This window comes from Vanessa cardui, chromosome 13 (assembly GCF_905220365.1).
Source record: "Vanessa cardui chromosome 13, ilVanCard2.1, whole genome shotgun sequence".
Classification (NCBI taxonomy): Eukaryota; Metazoa; Arthropoda; class Insecta; order Lepidoptera; family Nymphalidae; genus Vanessa; species Vanessa cardui.
The window spans coordinates 3,103,813-3,125,615 of record NC_061135.1 but is presented as its reverse complement, the minus strand read 5'-3'; the positions used below and the strand labels follow the sequence as shown (position 1 = coordinate 3,125,615).

Below are 21,803 nucleotides of genomic sequence, written 5' to 3'. Positions count from 1 at the left end.
GACTCACGAGTTTGTTTTACATTAGTACAATCGTGTTTTTGAGTATTATTCATTGTAAGGGGAGGTTTAAAGGTAAAGCGATCGTGGTGGTTGGTTCCACTATGCACCCTGCACCGGTTTGATTGACATAATTACGAGTAGGCAGGTAGAGAGCCGGGGGGAATCAGTCGAGCCGCGTCCGCCGCACGTAGTGGCCGTATTGTGTGCGAACGTAACGTCGGAACCGGCCCGAATGCCGGGGAACCAGTCGAGGCGATGGCGGTCCGCGGCGTGAGAGCTGCGCTATGTTGAAGCATGCACAGCGGCCGCCTGCGGCGAACGATGCCGACCACCGCTACCAGAACATGCCGCGGCGGCCGCACCACCACCTCCCGCTCAATGTCTCCACTCTGGACTCCTCCAAGCACTCCGTTGGGGGCACGTCGGCCAGCGTCAGCCCTGGAGCCCAGCCGCCTACTACCGCCGCCCCCGTGCCTGTAGTTACACCCATACCGGTCGCGTCTCCTCCAAAACTCGCCAACGGAACGGCTACCGGTGTTCAACCCAGCAGGCCTGCGCTCACGCGGGCGAGGAGCACGCGGGCCGCGACCGAGGAAGCTCTGACATCGTTAGCCTTACTGTGCCTCGTTAGTTTACTCCTAGCTTTACTAGCTCTACTTTTCCTACTGAAGATATCCGCGCCCGCGACCAGTGCTCCCGAGGAATTCGCAGTGGTGTACGAAGTGACGTTGGCTCTGTGCGCGTTGACGCTATCATTGAACCTCTGCTGTCTGCTAGTGTGTGCTATCCAGTTCCTGTTTGCGGTGAAGTTGGTGCACTCCCCCTCGGCACCTAACGGCCGGTGAGTTGGTATTTGCACATCAATCAATCCGTGCTCTCTTGAGCCGGCCTCCAATATTATCCGTTAAAATACCTCAGAACCGGTTTCGCTGATTACGTTCCAGTATGTTAAGATACAATAAAATGACACTGCTCGAGGAATTCGTACCGATTAATTTAAATATTTAACTTTGTTTCACATTACGCTTCAGTTTTATCTCGGCTGATGTTATAAAGGCTGTGTAATACAGGTTATCATTTTCACAAAGATTGTAACGGCGTTCATTGGCTAAGTTTTTTGGCCGCGGATTGTATGATTATTGATTCTGATATCTTATAAATAATAACAGTTCATAACTGTTCGCGATGTAGCGTCAGCAAATGATTTCGATGTGAATATGAAATTCAAATTTTAAATTACCGGTTTCTCTGTAATATCGAACATATTCTGTGTTGATTGTATCGATGTTCTATGAAGGATATTTTTTTTCTGTCGTAGGCAGGTGTTAACGGTCCCTAATGGCAGTTATTTGTGAATGGTCCGATAAAAAATGTTCCGTGTTCAACGGTTGATATCGATAATATGTTAGCACGCGCTTGATATTACTTATTGCTATCAAATCTTTGTTATATGTAGCTTATTATTTTTGGAAAATAATTTTCGAAAATCAGAAAATAAATACAGCAACAAAACATTATATAAGAAATTGTGTATATCATCGTATCGTAAATCATGAAATAAATATAGTATCATAACATACTATAATTTAATTATTTATCTGTATTAAAAATATATATACTTAATTATAAATTTATTTTCGTCTACAAAACATAGAATAAAAATCGTTTGATGATAAAATGCTTACAATGATATAATAAAAGTCGTTTTAACCGCACGTTTCTATCAACGCGAAGCTATAAAAACGAAATATCTATACAGAAAGACGTACAAACGGACCGAGTACCGGTGCTCGGCTTCCGTACTGATTATAGCTGTGTCTTGTGACCGCATAGCGAAGAGTGCAGATCAAGTTTAGGGCTTCTATGTCTCGCAAAATAATGTATTTTATTTGAAAAAAGAATAACATAAAATTGAATACTTTTAATGTTGCTAGCGTAAAAAATATTATCGACAATATATCTACAGTACAATTAAAATTCGATTATTAATCGATATAAATAAATATAATCGATGATGTTTTTGATTTTCACGGATTACTAAATAAATAATTTATATAGAATCAATGAGAATAAATAAGCGGGTTTGGTTTGAATTTATTTGTCGATTATTAATCAATATATGAAATGTTTGGATTTTTAATAATTCAGTATTGTATTATAACATTGAGATAAGTAAATCTTTCATTAGTATACAATAATAACTTTACTTTCAACTGAATATAAAAGTAGGTACCTAACTATAAATTATAATATAGCAGAAAAATTATTAAGATAAGCTTCATACACATAATATATTCTAGATTTTTTATCTTATCTAGTTAGTGTACGGTATATTTCACAGCAATAAATTCATTATTGATTTTAATATTAAATTATGTAGTAAAAAGATGCAGTAAATGAAAATCATCGTAGTATATATACGAATATTTGCAAGAATAATAATTGTTAAATAATTGTTAAATTAAGTAATAATAGAAAAACATGGATAGTCTTAAGAAATAACGATTTAAATTTAATTTTAGAAAATTTAAAAATTAATTTAAATTTAAAAGATTAAAAATAAGGTCAAAGTCGGTTAAAAGAATATATAAAACATAATAAAATGCATTTGAAATGCAAATTATAGTAAGTATGTACTTTTGTACATATGTATCGTAAAAACGAAAACTATGTGATACCTCAAGAATTGATCTTAAAAGTTACTATAGACATTGAAATATATAAAAAAATGTAAGTGTATTGACGATTGCTTTTTATTTTAGATCGACTTTTTTTCAAATAAAATGTTATTTTGTGACTTAAGTAAGCCTAGCCATATCACTTAAGTTAATAAGCATATTACATACAACAACAACAACATACAACAACAGCCTGTTAATTCCCACTGCTGGGCTAAAGGCCTCCTCCCCCTTTGAGAAGAAGATTTGGAACATATTCCTTCACGCTGTTCCAATGCGGGTTGGTGGAATATACATGTGGCAGAATATCTATGAAATTTGTCACATGCAGGTCTCCTCACGATGTTTTCCTTCACCGCTGAGCTGATAAGCATATTACTGTATTATATTTTTTATCCAACCAAGGAGCTTTATAGCCGTGTCTCGGAGCGTATGTTAAGCCTCTTCCGGTTGCTATCACAAACGCCGTAAACTGAGATAAAATGTTTGTATATAAAAATGTTCTCATAACCGAATTTCGGCAACGGCAGACAATCTTACTATTACTACACAAGTGTGTGCGCAAATATGTGTGCTCGCTCTAAATCTTAATTCTCATAATTTGACTAGCGCATCGCCTCCGCTTCGCCCGATAATATATACTACAGATTTCTTCTTGTTTCTATACTATATTGTACATGTATTGTATATAAAAACCTTCCTCTCGAATTACTCTATTATAAAAAAAACGGCATCAAAATCCGTTGCGTAATTTTAAAGATCTAAACATACATAAGGCAATACAGCAGTAAGCGACTTTATTTTATACTATGTAATGATATGAATGGTGATGGTACGTTGATTCCACACGACTGGAGACCTATCATTTGTAGAACCATAGACTTTAAGTGATTTTCGAGTCGAGTACTATTATGACAAAGTCTTCATTTGGTATTGTTAGTTTTTTACATACATATAGTATACACATATATTTCAATGACGGATAGGGTGCTGGCACTCAACTAGGAATCCACTGCCCTTTAACTAATCAAATAGTAAGCAAACTTTGTTACGTAATATAAGATTATATTACGAAGAAAAAAAACTCTTTTGTTTCACTTTATGTTTAAATTTTCGCAATGGTAATATTACTCAATTAAACATTGTATAATACGTTATATACATAACGTAATATTTGACCTGAATGTAACGAGATGCGTGTCCCTTATGACATGAAATTAAAACAAATTAACACGTCGTTTTCGTTACCTTGTGAACAAGTGATTGTTGGAATCCAGTTTGCAAGTTGTAACAGGTTGAAACCGGTCGTCTTCCGTGAAGCATTTGTGACCTTATAAACTTGTTGTCATGATTTTATGAGCCTTCACTATAATAAAAATCACTATACTATGCTTAAATTATTTCATTGACGACTTTGGGTATATATCTCGACCCGAAGAAGATGGTAGGAATGCTGGCCGCATTTCCCGTTAGGTTGCATTTCTAACTCTCAATCAGACTCGTTAAGGTGTTCTTCTAACTCCGAGATTGTAACTTTACACGATTCCAATACATATGTAGTTTCGCATAATAGAAAAAAATAACTTTTTATAAAGTTTTGGAAGAATGATTTGAATCGTGGTATTTGTTTTTGTTTTACTATGGCTAAAACGATAACTATCATGTCCGACCATAGAAACTGACGCTGCTCAAAATATATAAAACATTTTTATGCGCACGTGCTGATAGCGTCAAGATCAAAATAATCTCCATTCAAATGATCGAGTGAAACCGGCAAGATTCTCCGTAGTTGCAGTACTTAGTAAGATCTTATATAGTTTGATTAATTTAAATATTTGTATTTAATTAACATGACTTTTTATTTTTTAAATGTTAAAAAAGAGTAACTACTTAGTTTCTTGCCGGTTCTTCTCGGAAGAATCTACTTTCCGAACCGGTGGTTGCTTCACTTAATTGTAAAATGACGATTCAAAAGTGCTTGTAAAAGCTACTTGAATAAAGTTTATTTGATAGGAAGAACATGCAAAGACGAACTTATATCAAATCTTACCAGTTATATAGGTTTAAGTAAGCGACTACTTAGATATACATATTTCTAAAACTGAGTCTGCCATCTCTATCGATGACGTTTTTCACTATTCTCAAGATACGCGAGACAGTACCTACACATTTACAAACGCACCCACACAATAACAACAATCGAATATAAAATCGATATACGGAAATGTTATTGGAATAATTAGACATTGCAAAAACGTAATAAATAATATGTTTTTTTTTTCAACAAAGTAAGCAATTTGAATCCTATTCGGAATGACTCATTTACATGTCGATGTAAATACCTTAGTTAATGGTCTAACACTTTTAAGTAAGACGTGAAATTAGTAAAAACATTTTGTTCGTTCAATATTAATAATCTTATAAAAAGTAAGTACGATTAAAATGATTGCGTACGATTATATAATAAGGCAGAAATAGTTTTTTAAATTAAATTTCATAACAGAACTAATCATAAATAGATTAAAAATGTTGTTTCAATTTGAAAGTAACTGTTAAATAGGCCTCCTTCCCTTAGTCACAAAAAAAAACAAAAATGGACGTCATTGACATTTCTTCTTAATTGTTTGAGATCAAAGATAAGTGTAATGTCAAAATCAAAATATCAATACAATAATATAAGCACAGATTATTAAAGAGATAAATCATTGTATCGTTCATTTATTGAAGTTAAGATTATGATAGTAGGTATTTCTTTTTAATTAAAATGAAGATTCTTAATTACCTTTTTGTCTCGACGTAGATAATATTTAAACTAATATAACCTATAAAACTTGTCAACGGCTCATTTGTAACCGTGGGAAATCAAATCCATTCTTATTATAGGCTGGAAGCACTATGAACTTGTTTTTAATTGGAAAATATACAAGTTGGTTATAAAAACTTGTTGAACAAGAATTAATAGAATGTTACTTGGCAGATGCAAGTTGCAGAGTAAGAGAAAAAGTGTGACGTAAACCATTACCTCTTACGTAAAGACTGGCCAAGGTGACTGCCCTTTTAAACATTCAATGTACTTAATCATTGAGATTTATATCTGATTTTAAATAAAACATTGTAGCGTGGCGTTAAGCCTCTTTCACATGAGAAATTTTTGCAATTCATTTCGACCCTTTTAAAAGGACTTTATTTATTTAATTGAACATTAAATTTCGCTTTGAATGTTTTTTTAATGATGAATTTCTTGACTTCTCAAACGCAAAATATTCTGCTGATGATACAAATGATGGACAATGCAACAAATAATCATTGAATTGTCTGTTTGTTGTATTTTAAACAAATAAAATACATATATCTATCACTGTGCTTCCGACAAAGTGGAATAGAGCTAGAATTATCGCAAGCTATATTGTAAAGTTCAATTAAGGGAATTTGTAAGCGAGTTTGTTAAAATGATTCCAAATAATTTTGGTTATATGAACAGAATAAAGAGAAGTCGTAAAATATAGATATAGAGATATTTTGTCGATAAATGAAATTAATAATGAACTGCTGCTTTTTAATATTGACTAGCTGTGCCCGCGAACTTGTACGCGTTTGAATAAATATTATTGTAACCTTAGTTACTCCATATTATATCAGATACCTGCCAGTGAAAGTCCCGTCAAAATCGGCTCAGCCTTTCCAGAGATTAGCCGGAACAGACAGACAGACAGACCGACGAAAATCATAAAAAATGTTATTTTGGTATATGTACGGTATATACATACATATGCATTAAGTAAAAAAAGGTCTATTTTAATATTATAAACGTACACTCCAATTTTATTATGTATATAGATGTCGCTCCTATTTATCTAGAGTCCGCCTAAACACCTTAAACGTGAACAGAATATTTATATTAATTAGATATTTTGTATGACAGTGGCGTTGAATAAATTCGAGCAGTGCATACGAAGTGCATACAGAATTCATTCAATCGTAAGATACGAAGACATTGTATCAAGCTTGAGTAGAGTTATTCTGTGAGAAAAACTCGAAAATCACCGCTCAACTTGGGCGTGAAATGTCAAAAAGTATCAGAGTAATATTTGTCATTATCATCCTACTACTATTATAAAGGCGAAAGTTTGTATGTATGGATGTATGGATGTTTGTTACTCTTTTACGTAAAAACTACTGAATGGATTTGAGTGAAACTTTACCACAATATAGCTTATACATCAGAATAACACATAGGCTACAATTTTTGAGGTTTCTAATGTGAGGTCGTAAAAAAACACATTTTTTGCGCTTACATTGCAAACGCTGACTGAATCCTACAAGATAGATATAAACAATGTACTACAGTATTGTACAACTTAAAAAGGTCTACAAAAAAGTCCCTGGTGGTATATGTTTATCTCTTAGGAATAACCCACAATAACCATTTTTTATCCTTTACTTTGTACGAGAAATAATGACTTATTTACGAAGCGATTTTAAGCGATTACTAGACTAGACGGGACGAACCTGAAGTCCACGCGAACGAAGTCGCGGGCAAAAGCTAGTATAATCTATATTAATATTATTGGTGTGAAAGTAACTCTGTTTTTCTGTTTATCTGTCACTCTTTCACCGCCCAACCAATGAAACGAATTTGGTGTAAAGCAAACTTGAACTTCTAGGATGAACATATTCTACGTTTTTTGCTTAATCAACGGACGACTACTAGTACAAAATATAGAAAAGGTCTTTACTACTTTGTTACAGCTTCATGCTCCCTCTACAAAACATCTTTTTTAGAATGGGGGTCGCACCGGAGGCCGTAAATTCTTTGTTATTTGTTTTATCTTTTTCATTAGTTTTCAATAAATTTTCAATTTTTTAAATGTAACACGAATTCAGATTTCAATTTTATACATTTATTTTTGATACTAACACGTTAATTGTTTTATTTGTATATGGATTAATAATCTGAAATAAATGCTTATTGTTATTATTATTTGCTGGTTTTCAGCTTTTGGTGATATGCGAATTTAGTTCTGATAGAATAACACTGCTGTTAAAATTAATATGATCATTGTTATATAAATGATATGAGTACCGTACTTATTACATTTTTTGAGTAAAACTACTATCGCGATGAAAGTAAAATGTCACGGACGAATGTGGTATCTCCGACGCACTGTTCGACTTCTGTTACAAATGTACTGAGGTGCCACCGTTTTAAGTTTTTTTTTTCACACGTGACATTGGCGACATAATCTGTGCCCCCTTGGCAAAAATATAAGCCAAATAAAACAAATGTTTTTTTTTTTTTAAATCAACCTCCTTTGATGACAAAATCAACTGCCGAAATAATAATAAAGATACATACACACACATACACATGATTCTTATTTCAATTAAACTAAATAAGATTGCTCATAATTTTAAATTTTCAATGATATTTTACATGCGTGATATTAAAGTGTTGCATCGTATTTTAACAAGTAATTTGATATGAATGTATACATTTTAGTAACACATATCTCAGAAACATCCACATTCAAAACCGGCTTACGTAAACATAATACATTATAATGTAAACTTGTATACTAAATTAAAACTAGGGCAACGGATGTAGGGTAACGAAATTATTGTTAATACAAAATTATGCAAGGAATATATATTTATATTATAAGTGATATAATTGCAAAAAATGAATATACAAGAAATATATACTTAACAAGAATGTAATAAAATATATTTATAAAAATGAAAAAATTAGGAGTACGTAGAAGAGGATTTACTTCAACTTTATTTAAATGAATTAATTAATGGGTTAGTCATTCCCTGGTGGTAAAGGGTCATCATCGTCCATAAACATTGGCACTGTAAGAAATAATAAAACCGTACAAAATAATAACGTACAAAATCAAACATTCGAATTTTAATAATTTAAAAAACAATAAACGAGCTTCAAAATTAGAAAACATCTAGTGAACTAAAGATAAAAAATATCCCTGATACAGCCTAACTATGATTAAAAATTATCATCTCAATACGACTTTTAATTTTAAGGAATTCGTCGACAAACATAAACATACACTTACCAAATTAATCATACGTGCTTGGAAGCCTAGATAGATCATCATAGTCAATTATAAATTTTTTTAGAAGTTGGTTTAAATGAAAATTGTCTTTGAAGTAATTTCAGTTTGTTATTGTACGCATAGGTATTCACGTTTTAAAGTATTCCCCAAGCATTGCAAATTAAACTCGAACGAATTATACAATTAAAACGAAGTGTGCAAGAACTTTGTAGATTATTATCATTTAACTAACATATGTAGTTCCCATATACCTTCTAATTGTCAGAATTTATTACGGGCCAGGCCTAACTGCGATTAAAATGAAACAATACAAATTATGGGATATTTTTTACGTCTCTATTGTTACCGAAATCTAAAAGAATGACTATTATATATGACACCGCTTCTATAACTGACATCAAAAAATAATTACAAAGGGCAACTTTGGTAAGTTATTAAAAAAAAATTTAAGTGGCAATCGGAAAAATCTCATGCATATGAATAAAGATTTATTCGTTATAATAGCTGTAACTGAATCAATAAAGTAGATTATGTATAGTTTCTAGAATGAATCGTCTCGAAAATTTGACGTGGTATGGTGTGTTACAAATTTCGACGTGAAATTCGAAGTTTAACGAGGAATTTTCCTAGTATTATTAACAACATTAAACGCTTTGAAAATTTGTTTATTATTTAAGTTTTATGGCAATTTAACATGTCTAAGCGCTAAAGAGTTTTTATGGGTTACAATATGTAATATTTATTTAAGACAAAAATAACAAAAATAATTGATCGTATAAGTTTGCACTAATTGTATGGGTTCCAGTTTACACATGAGAAATTAAGATTTATTTCTTTAGTTTGTATTTTATAACTATAGAAACACGAAGTATTTTTTACGTAGGTACATTTTATACTTATTCGTGAATGCTGTTGTATTTTTTATTGAAAAGACCTATCTTTTTAAAGAGAACCGGTAGTTCCAAAGGATGCGTTCAATATAAACAAAAAATCAATACGACCTGAAATTTAATAAAAGTATAAAGCCCATTACATATGTGGTACACTTCTCACGAGAAAATATCAACACTCGGATCTTTTGTCACTCAATAAATGCATCCCTTTTCATCGAGATGTGAAAAAAAGAGATGTACAGTTGATATGGACCCAATACTATATGTATTGGGTATTTATTGTTACGTTTGTTTATGTGTGTGTGTAAGATTATATTTGTATGTAACTTCTACACATATCGAGTTTATTTTCGAGTACAATAACACACTTTTACACTTTAAATTGTTAAGTTACATATTTAGTTACAAGATTTAAGTAAATATTGAAATAAAAAAAAACATTATTAAAAAGGTATAGTACCTTCGATCTATAAAATTAGAACTAAAATATGGTAAACGCCGAATTTCGACCACACGCTTAACTAATAAATTTACATACATTTTTGAAGATTATTTTACATATTTTATTTAAAAAGGAGATCAGTATACTAAATAAACTTTATTATGACTTTCATTAGTATCTACGAATTTATTAATTAAAAAAAATCAAATAAAAGTGAAATTGTGTCTATCGTACGTATAAAAGAAAATAAACAAAATTAATTACTTTTGTTTATGACGTAAAGACCATCAGACCCGAATTCACAAAACACAGTTACGGTTATTTGATGTTGTGAATGACATGATATACTATTACAGACATACACTCACATATACACACCAAATAATACTTCTTTTATATTTAACTAACCACACCTCCCGGCTTCACAAGGGTACAATAAGGGCCGAACTAGGCTAGTGAATTTGATTTTTTTTTAATATAATATGTCATTATAATACATACATATAAACCTTCTTCTTCAATCACTCTGATGACTATTGATGAAAACTTCTAAGTGAAGTTAGAAGTTTTCATCAATATGATAGTTTAAAAGTAATTATTAATCATTGCAATGGTTTGAAATAAAAGCTAAGTTTATAATTATATTTTGTACTTTACCTAAATAAATAATATTTTTGATTCGGGGTATAGTAAGAAGTAGACATATAAAAACTTTTTGATTAATTCTTTTAACAAAAACACTTTTTCTTACTATCAATAATAAAAAAAAAATTATAGGTATTTTTCGTGGCGCAATATTATGTGTAAGACGTAAATATACCAGTGTTCTGAATTCAAATTAATTTTTTTTTAATTCAATATTAGAATCATTTAAGAGCGCTGAATAAAAAATATATCATAAACAAAAATTTGTTATGGAATGTTACACATAATGGTGTTCGATTTTCGACAAATGAAATTCTTCTTAGAAGCGATTAGGCATGGTGGCCGGCGGAAGTACTTCGAATTTTCGAAGACGGCCTTGTCCAAGGCCTTTGATGTTACATTCTTATAAAACTTGTTTGTAAAAAAAAGTAAAGCATGCCATAGATTATTGATCCCTTTCATTCTTAAATTTATTATTATTATAAGGTACTAAAATTATATATATCTTCAAAAATGTCTTTATTCATACCAACAAATACTGTTTAACAAAATTACGTTTCGAAAAAATGCGTACTAGCCAATTATATTCTAATAAACAGATATGTTATACCCATACTAAACAACAGAAAAAAGTGTGCCGCGCCGGGGACCGTTTATTTTATATTTCGTTACAAGAAAAAGGGATAGCTTGATAAAAACAATAAGTAAAAGGGATAACTAGATGTTTTAATTCGCAAAACGTATTACTACATAATTATGATGTATTATAACGTATAACTGGCATAATTATGATGAAAACGACTAAGGCAAACGTCCCAATTAGGACGTTTTCTAGTCTTCACATTTTGCGGGTTAATGACATATCTGTTTACTAGAACATCATTGGTACTAGCTGTATACAATATTATCTTAGTTGTATAATATTTCGTTCCGTAATGTTGGTAATTATTTCGTGAATGTTGTATATTTTAATCTTTATTGTGGTCTTGGTTCTATTTGTGTGCACACATATCTATTAATATTAATTAGTATGAACCATTTAAACAATTGAATATGGAACAACAAACTTCTATAGCTGCACTTTTTTTTTTAGTGTCTTTGTATTTTTTTCTTAGTTGGACTGCGACTCTAAAGTTTTCAGACAACTACCTGTATTCTTTAAAAATTGTGTAAACGTCCATTTTTGACGACGATTATTTTTTTTTCACCCGAATAGCCCACGACCCTTTGATAACTTTACCAATAGCCTAATTAATAACTAAACTTTAATAACTAGTAATAACTAACGTTTAATTAACTAACAATCTAAACAAGTAAGTTCCGTTTCCCGATTCGGTCAATTTTATTTTATAAATATCGTCGAATAGCACGTTGTAATTAAAAAATATTATTAGAAGTGTTTCACGTGATTCATAAACTAAAGCACATACCTACACGTGTTTTGTGTCGAGTTCGTCGACTTACATTGTTAATCCAGTCATTACATAAAGTAGGCGTTTAATGAATAAACATAAGTTTGAAGTGTTAATAAATAAAAATTGAAAATATTTTCAATCCAATTCTCAAATTAAATATACATTTGTCGATCACTTCCGCTGTTTAATTGGACCTTGTTGTGCATAAATGTTCCGACACACAGTATAAAACAAAGTCGCTGACCGCTCTCTGTCCCTATGTATGCTTAGATCTTTAAAATTACGTAAAGGATTTTGATGCGCTTTTTCAATAGATAGAGTGATTCGAGAGGAAGGTTTTTTTGTATATAAGCATGCACAATATAGTAAGGAAACACTGATAATTTTAAATGTAGAAACATTGAACATGTTATGTTGTAAATAAACAAATTTCGTAGATTATTTAGTATTGGTTGTACCCGTGCGAAGCTGGGGTAGATTGCTAAGTAATTATATACATATATGCGTAATATTATATGGCGGGGTTCAATTTGAGTTTATATGTATGTATTCGAACACGGTTAAAGATAAAGATCGCAGATAAAATCATATCTATGATTCATTTTATGTCTGTCGGTGATTGAGGACATCCTGAGAAGCGCATCAGACGCAAATTTTGCCATATGTAAACGCGCTAAAAAGAATATTCTAGAAGGTTATAAGCACTTCTCAGTGACCATAAAGAGCGAAGCAAATCGTATATTCTATTTCAATGGTAGAACGAGCAAAGTTAACCAAACCAAAACTATTACATATTCTATGTGTGTGTAAGTTAGAATATAATTGTATGCCTGTATTTTAGCTATGTATCTATAAATAGATTAACAGAATAATCCACATAAATCCATTCGGCGACATTCGCAAGCCACTTTTTCAAACCGTAATTATTACCGCAGAATTTTGTACGTCGTGATAATTCTTTAAAATTCAAGGCAATAGTTGTTTATTAACACCTTCTGCCATTGAATCCACTTATTGCGTCACCCAAAACATGTGCATCGTAGTTGCAAATTATAACACAAATAGATAAAGATACCTAGTATAGTTAATTGTCCAAAGATATTCCTTACGTTGCGTTTAGAATATCCATTGTTTACAAACGGTACAATGACCCTTTGTACGAGTGATTATGAGGTCTAGTAATTCTACTTAGGTAATCTAATCTCTGCTAGGATGTCCCCGGCCAGCGTCACGGATAAGTATTGTGTAAGACCGTTTCACTCTGATTATTGTAATTGTGTTTACATTGTTTTAAAATGGTCATAAATTTAAACGCCTTTTTTTAATCTATGTAGGTTGCCTGTTGCTACAATAGTATTTAGTTATTATATTATACAACTTTTTGAATTTCAGTGATACCATCTGTAAATAAAAATATTTAAATTTAACGTTAGTTATTTAAACTCAGAATATATTAAAAAAAACAGTGTTTATAAACGAAATTAATGTTTATTGTATTTTTTTTATTAAGCTACTCTCAATGTCATGCAAGTCAAATAAGAATATATTGTACTTGGCAGAATAAGAGGTGCATTAGTTAAAAAGAAAAAAAATACATAATTTATTTTTAAATAGGAAATGAAAAGGATGGAATAATGAGTACGCAACGGAAAAGCGCGGTGAAGGTGTCTAGTGACGTTATGAGGCTTCACAGCGGAATTCCTGAGTATCAAATACCAAATGCACCTATTTGTTACAAGTTACGGACATATCGTTTGTTAATAAACATTTGTAATCACTTTTTATGTCAAAAGTAGTAAAGACCAATTGTATTAACTTATTAAGCTCTTTAATTATACCACTGTCGCTTGCTCGTAGATTAAATATAATATTTACTTTTAAAATTAGTGTTGATATATCAATAAATAATATAAGTAATAAATTAAGGTGTTGAAATAACTAAGTGTAATAATTATAACGTAATATTTAATGTACTTATTAACATTTTAGCTATATTTTTTTTTATTATCATAGCTGGTAACTACTCGATTTAATTTTAAAAAAAAAACACCGCTGTTTAATTTTTTTTAATAATTATTATCGTTGAATTCAACTCGCTCCGTGTGTTACAGACATTATTATATGTATGTGTGTTGAGTATAGATAAACCGTATAACTTTTGTAAGGCTAATCTAATACACCATTACTTAAGTATATGAGTTTGTAATGAGCATATAGGCAAAGAGGAGACTGGTAATGTTTTTCTGATCGTTATTACTTGAACCGTTAAGAGTACGTTAACGTGTTCAGTGATTTTAATGACACGACACACATAAATCATTAAGTAGTAAATTACTATCTTAGAATCGCCATTAAATTAAAAGGTCGTGGGTTTAAATCTGATGTTATTTATAATCTGTAAATATATTTTTTGTCATAAAAATAAAGCACACCACCCACAAGATGAACTAAAAATTCAAAATAATCAACATTGATTTTGGTCTTGAGATTGTAAGAAGATCTTGAGTTGTCTATGATATTCATTATAGGTTCGCGAAAAAAAGGCATTTTAATTTAGGATATGTTAATCTCGAAAAGTCTATAGTATATAATATAGCAGATCTATAAGCAAATGGCCAGGTAAATCGAAGTTTTGTTTAATGATAGTCCTTCTACGATACGTACACACTTGAGAAGCGAGGCATTGCTTCAATATTTTCTCGAGAAATTTAACAATACAAATTATTCTCCAATAGGATTTAATGTATGTGAGAAAAATAAATAAGTAAAAAGTTTTATTCAATATAAAAAAACAATTTATTTTATTTTTAATATTCTTATTTAACCGCCGATTAATGTTTTGATATTTTTGTAACCATTCATATATATAATATAATGTAATTATTTAATTTAAACGACTATCTTATTCCTATTTTACATCCACAGTTGGGCAAGATAATCTATAAGAGATCGAAATAGTTATATATTAAAACCAGGTAGTTTTTGTCATATACACACTTAAATCGATATTAAAAGAATAATATAAGAAATGATAGTATACGAAGCCAAGTATAAAGTAGATATAGTTTATAGGTATGATATGCAAGTATTCGAACTTTGAACCTCCCGAGCCGGTTGTCGTGGGTGGGTCAGAATGTCAGGGGGGCCATAAACGTGAAAGAGGTATTTACCTAAACATCGCTCAATATATTGCAATTCAAACGCTATGTTTTAAGACAAGATTTCATATAAAAAATAAACTTTAATTATGTAATCTTGAATTTAGCTTCCAATGGTTCAAAGTTCTTTTTCAAGCAAGACGCGTATCCTGAATCCGCATTAAGCACAAATTAATAAAAAATAATTTTCCATTCAGAGACTTCTTTGTGAGGATAGAATCCTGCATTATTCATTGTAGAACATGCTGTGTGTGCTGTGCTCTGTTATAGACAGTTTCTCGGATTCACTTATTAATATTTTATTTAGGCTATATTACAAAATGTATTTTTTATAACTTAGTTATTGAACTGTTTCATAAAATAGTATTCCCGCCTATATTTTAAGAACTTTTTAAAGGCACATAATTCCCAGTATGAATATAAATTCGTATAGGCAATACTGGTATAAACCTATACTATAAAGAGGTAGAATTTTCGTTGTTTGTAGAGGATAATATGTGGTATTGGTGATCCAATTCTAAATGAAAATTTCTGGTAATGAGCTACCTTAGACTTCATAGCTACAGGCTATCAATTATGAATATAAACATATCAAAAATGATAACGAATATATAAATATTATTACTTAGTATAAAACAAAGTCGATTACCGCTTACTTTAAAATTACGCAACGGATTTTGATGCACTTTTTTTAATAGATAGAGCGATTCGGGAGGAAGGTTTTCGTATACAGTACATAGACAATGAGCCGAGATGGCACAGTGGTTAGAACGCGTGCAGATTTCGGGTTTAAACCCAGGTAAACACCACTAAATATATATGCTTAATTTGTTTATAATTCATCTTGTGCTCGGCGGTGAAGGAAAACATCGTGAGAGAACCTGCATGTGTCTAATTTCACTGAAATTCTGCCACATGTGCATTCCACCAATCCGCATTGGAACAGCGTTTCCAAACCCTCTCCTTAATCGGAGAGGAGGCCTTAGCCCAGCAGTGGGTAATCACACAGTACAGGCTGTTACTTTACTTTTTACATAGACAATATAGTAAAGAAAAATTGATAATTTTAGATGATTTGTTATCAAATTCTGTAGGATCTTTAGTATCAGTATTGCATCCGTGAAACCTATCGCTACCTAAGAATAATTTTATAAACTCTTCGTCAACAACTAAATGCGTTCCTAGGATTGTTTTGTTTTTGTAACAAATTCCAATTACATGATCCTGTTAAGTTTTAAGTAGCTCAGTATTTAATAACAGTGTATTTTAATAACTAACGGCTAAGGTTATTACATAACCGTTAGCTGCTTTCATTGAATGTGGGCTAATCGTTACAAATAGGGAAGACCTACTAATATTTTTATACATTGACATACATATTGAAGGTGACTATAATAATATTATATGCTTGGGGTGCAACGTATAATATATTCGAATAAATCCGATTATAGAATATTTGGCGAGATATCTGACACATCGGATTAATCGAGTTTGTTTTTCGAATTGTAACGAAATATAAACAACACTAGGTAAAAACAAACACTATGAAAAAAATGAATTTAGTAATTTGTTAATTTTTCAACTATTAATCTATGAGTTTGCAAATGGCGTTTTGAACGTTGATGAAATTGTTATTGGAATTTTGGAAGTAAATTTCTACTTCGATTCGAATAGACTATAAATATATTTGTTGACGACACTTGACCAATTTATCTACATAAATGACTAATCCCAAATCCTACTAATAGCAAGGGTAGAGTTGTGTCGGCAGTGGTGAAATTTACATCTACATTATAGAGTTGAAAGTATTTAGATTAAAAAGTATTTCGTTATCTAATATCGTAAGTAATTTATTAAAAAATTTATTCGTCATTTATCCTGTTCTGTTCTTTTTTTAAGTTAAAGGGGCAAACGAGCAGGATTCTCACCTGATGGAAAGTGATCACCACTAAAGTAAGGAGTATGCTCTTTTTTTGAAGGTTCCCAAATCGTATCGGTTCGGAAAAACCGCCGGCGAAAGCTGATTCCACAGAATAGTTGCGAGGTAGAAAATGTCTTGAAAATCGCGCTCTTGGGGTGGAATTTCGAATCGTGACGAGACGTCAGAAGTTTTCTCTTTGCAAATAGAAAAGCTTATGATAGCAAGTACCAAGCCCGTCTTTACTGAGGATGCAGGGATTGCAAACACCCAAGCGCTGTTCGAGAGCTTCGCACATATGTAGTGAAATAGAACCGTGGTTGAGACGCACCAGAAGACTTTTTAATAATACTCTTAATCCGCTTCAAGCACTGTTCTAGCGCTGTTAAGCCGATGTTAAGCCTGTCTGTTGCATACTATCACATATAAATCTGTAACGCATGATCTAGCTTATCCTTATGGTTTATATCACAGAGATAGGTTTGTATAAATTAATATTAACACGCCGAAAGTTTTGCAATACAAAGTAAAGTGCATTGTTAACACAACAAAAACATTTCAACCTTTTTTTGCATCTCGAAAGTTGAATACAAGAGCATGGTTTTAAATTGTTTGAAATCGACATGTATTCGTATTTCGAACAGGTAGAAATGGCAAATAATAATTTGAGATATTGTTGAATAATGGTTTTGCAATGTTGGACTGTTGGTTGTTGGTTTTGGACATAATAATCAATATCATTAAGTTTGGCACAACTTTTGATTCCAACACGCGACCTCATGTAAGCCACTGGGTTATCGAAACTGTTAATATATTAAATACTTAAATTATTTTTAGCGATAAGGTCGCCCTTGTACATCTTCGTTGTTTTTTTTTCATGGTCTGTACATAACAATATTGTAATATACTTACTTCACTAACATTAAATTGAGGCTTTTTTAAATTATAGTATATTTAAAATAAAACAAATTTATTCATAATTTTTCGATGTATGTTTAAAATGTATCTTTATATTGTTAAAGGGGCTAGGAGTGGAGAATGTGAAATGTCACTGTATAATAGGCCTTATGACAATCGTGATAAGAGCCACATATTTACGAGTAAAAGTTCTTTGTGAACATTTCAACATGCATATAGCCTTGTAGAGTACAGGTAGGATTCCTTTTAAAATAACGCTTAAACGCATAATTGGTTTACTTAAAGTTCAATTTTGTGACTTAATGTCAACAATTAAAGTCCAATTTCGAATGATTGACACGTACAAATTTGATTTATTATTACTTCCGTACTCCGATACTTGAAAAGTAATATAGCAATATCATTATTATGTATTTTATTTTAGAATCGTTATAAATAATATCTTAGAGTTGACAATAATTTTATTGCTAGGCAAAGCTCTGTCTGTTTAATAATCGAATTTAAAATAGTGTGTAATTGTATGTATATTTGTGTGCCTATTCTTACACACACTAACAAACATTCTGTAAATACGATAAATGAAAAACTTACCTCTGATTATACCGCGAATTCAATTCATCCTTTATCAAGATGTTTCTATTAAAACATCCCACGAATACTTTTATCTTATTAAATTGTATCTCAGTAATAAGACACATTACTTAATACATTACTTAATAAAAGATTATGTAAAAGATAAAAAAGCGCAGCGATAGTATTCGTTGGCTTTCATGCGGGATATTTAATTTAATTAATTAATTATATAAGTTAATTGGTGGAAAAGAGTAACTACTTAGTTTCCTTTTTCTTCGTCACACTAGAACATACATTTTTATCTGTATTTTAACGTTTTGATTTTAATATGTCAATATTTATTACTGGCCTGCGTTAAGCCTTACCTTCGGTCAAAAATAATTTGTAATCTTACTGAAGTATTTATTTATAATAATTGCACAAGTCTCTTAGTTATATATAAATCAGAAATGTGAATGTACTTCGTAATTTTGCAATTGGATCTTATTTCGACGAAAGTAATATTACTGATTTAAATCTTATACAATGTAAACAGGATTTCCGTTGTTACTTGCATAATAATTATATGAAATAATTAATTAAGTAGTTCTGTTAAAAATACTGTAATACTAAAATATGTTTGGAACAGTTGTAGAATTTACTTTCAATTTATACACTTTGTAGTAACGTCGTAAATAAACCGTTACGTTTATTGTAAACTGATTTAGGCAATATTAGACAAAGGTCAATTTATCTTACTTTTAGTATTTCAGTATATTATATTTTCCATTCAAATACAATTAATATTTAACGCCACTGCTTATCAATAAAAAGATCTTTAATTTTCTTTTTTGACATTTGTCAAAATTGCCAAATGACTTAATGATAATAATAAGTTTCTCACACGTTCAATACTTTACAATATGAGAAACTATTTCTGAACGCAGCGAGCGCAATGGCGCCAAAACCCTTCCCGCCATTTCATCCGCCATAACATTCACAAACAGAACCGAAAATAAAATCCCACGACTACGAACGAGAGAGGAATGCTCACGATTACTTTGGCGTGTATAATGTACGTACCTGTTACTTGGAATTCGTTGTAGATACGTAGAGCGAAACCGGTCTCGTCAGCTGACAAAACTGAATTACAAATATGGCGGTAATGTAGGCAAGACTTGTGGCGCGAACGGCACAACAAATACTGATAACATAATCTTATCCCACATGTATTATATTTTATAATTTATTATCCATAATTAAATAATATTAGATGAATCTATATGGATTATCCTTTATTAAGAAGATACAATTCAACTGTTTGTTTATTTTGATTCGATTCCATTGTCATTTGTTTTGTTTGTCTGTATAATGTTTAACACAATTATCGTATTGTATACGTTTGCGTTCATACAACAATGTTGAAGATAATATTATCTTATAGATAAATGATATACTTGTAATATACTGATTGTGTCTTTCCAAGTAGTTATAATAATTGAAGCATTTGACTTCCTACATATTAGTTATTTACAGCATTAGGGCATTAGATCTTACGATATTTTGTTTTGGGTTGACGCAACAGATTATAAAACTATTTTCATTTTGAATTTATACATATTTATAATAATCGAACAATTAAATTATTCTTTATTTCAGCAAGTCCAAAAGTTACTCTTGTCCGCTATTTTAATTACAGAATTTCTATAAATAATTAAATTAAATTTATACAAATTTTGTCTAGACATAAATACTAATTCCAAGGTACAAAATCGTAATTTCTAGTTATCGCGACTATTAATATTAAGTTTTTTGACCAAATTACTATTCATTGGTACAAAAACAGGCCTCAGTGCCTGAAGGAATACTCTACCAAGTTGACCTTTAAGATATTTTTGTAATAACGTATGACCTATTATTACAGATTAGCTATATGTCTAGATGGAGTGTCAAAGTTGAAAGCGCGTCCAAAAAATAATGATCAACTACTACTAAATTGGCCATTTTATACGCACACTAGTAAAGTTTTCTTTACATACATATGTACGTTTTACAAGTGTGAAATTGTCACACACACCAATACAATAAAGTCGGCTACTTTTTTACCTAGATATATTAATAATCTAAGATATAATATACGCGCAACGGTCACTACCAAATTACCGCATGTGAAAAGGACCTTAAGTATTCATTTATGTTTACAATTCTACGACAACTTACGTCTTGTGTCAACATATGCTTTGTATTTTGGGGATGGCTTGTTTGAAGATATTAAGAGGAAAGTGAAGCTACGACCAATAGAATCGCCGTAAACACAGAAATACAAATTTTAATATATACAACAACAACAGTCTGTAAATTTCCCACGGCTGGGCTAACGTCTCTTCTCCCTTTGAGGAGAAGGCTTGGAACATATCCTAACACGCTGTTCTCATGCCGGTTGGTGGATTACACATATGAAAGTAACCTCATGCAGGTTTCCTCACGATGTTTTACTTCTGATGAATTATAAATACAAATTAAACACAAGAATATTCTGTAGTACTTGCCTTGGACCCGCAATTATCGGTTAAGATGCACGCGTTCTTACCACTGGGCCATCTCGGCTCTCCATATATAATCAATAATTAAACGTTTAAAAATTCATAAAATCAACAGCGTTTGAAAGAAAACGCTTGAGACCAGAAGTGGTATACCTTTAATGGTACCTTTATGGTAATTTGTCTCTCTTTAACAGAGAGCCTTAATGAGTAGAGTGTAAATAAAATGTGAACAGCATATTAAAATTATAAACTAACAAACCCAGTTAAATAACTTTTAATTTATGACCTCGACCTTGATCCTTTTTGTGAATTATCTATATATTGCTTATTTTTTTTCAATGTTGGCATACCTATCGGGTGCCATTTTGAAACCATATATTTCCAACCAGTGCGTACCACTTCAAAAGAAAAATAATGAACGAAACCGCAACTTGCTTTATTAAATTTCACAAGTAGGTAACATAAGTATAGTACGACACAACTTAGATGTAGCATCGGCAAATCGAAAAATTATCAATAGTTATTTCTTATGTGAATATCATCCTTACGCAAACGTAATAACTTATA

At 31.3% G+C, this 21,803-nt stretch overlaps 2 protein-coding genes across 2 annotated transcripts in view; one reads left to right on the top strand and one right to left on the bottom strand.

The window, feature by feature from the left end:
* LOC124534621 (spermine oxidase-like) overlaps positions 1 to 19,910 on the bottom strand; it is a 34,413-nt gene extending 14,503 nt beyond the window's left edge. The window contains exon 1 of the mRNA XM_047110561.1: positions 19,777 to 19,910. The gene's annotated coding sequence lies outside the window, so the exon portion shown is untranslated. The remainder of the gene's footprint in view (positions 1 to 19,776) is intronic.
* LOC124534623 overlaps positions 99 to 21,803 on the top strand; it is a 34,930-nt gene continuing 13,225 nt past the window's right edge. Inside the window, exon 1 of the mRNA XM_047110563.1 lies at positions 99 to 841. Within this exon, the coding sequence (XP_046966519.1) occupies positions 285 to 841 (557 nt within the window). The 5' untranslated portion in view covers positions 99 to 284. The remainder of the gene's footprint in view (positions 842 to 21,803) is intronic.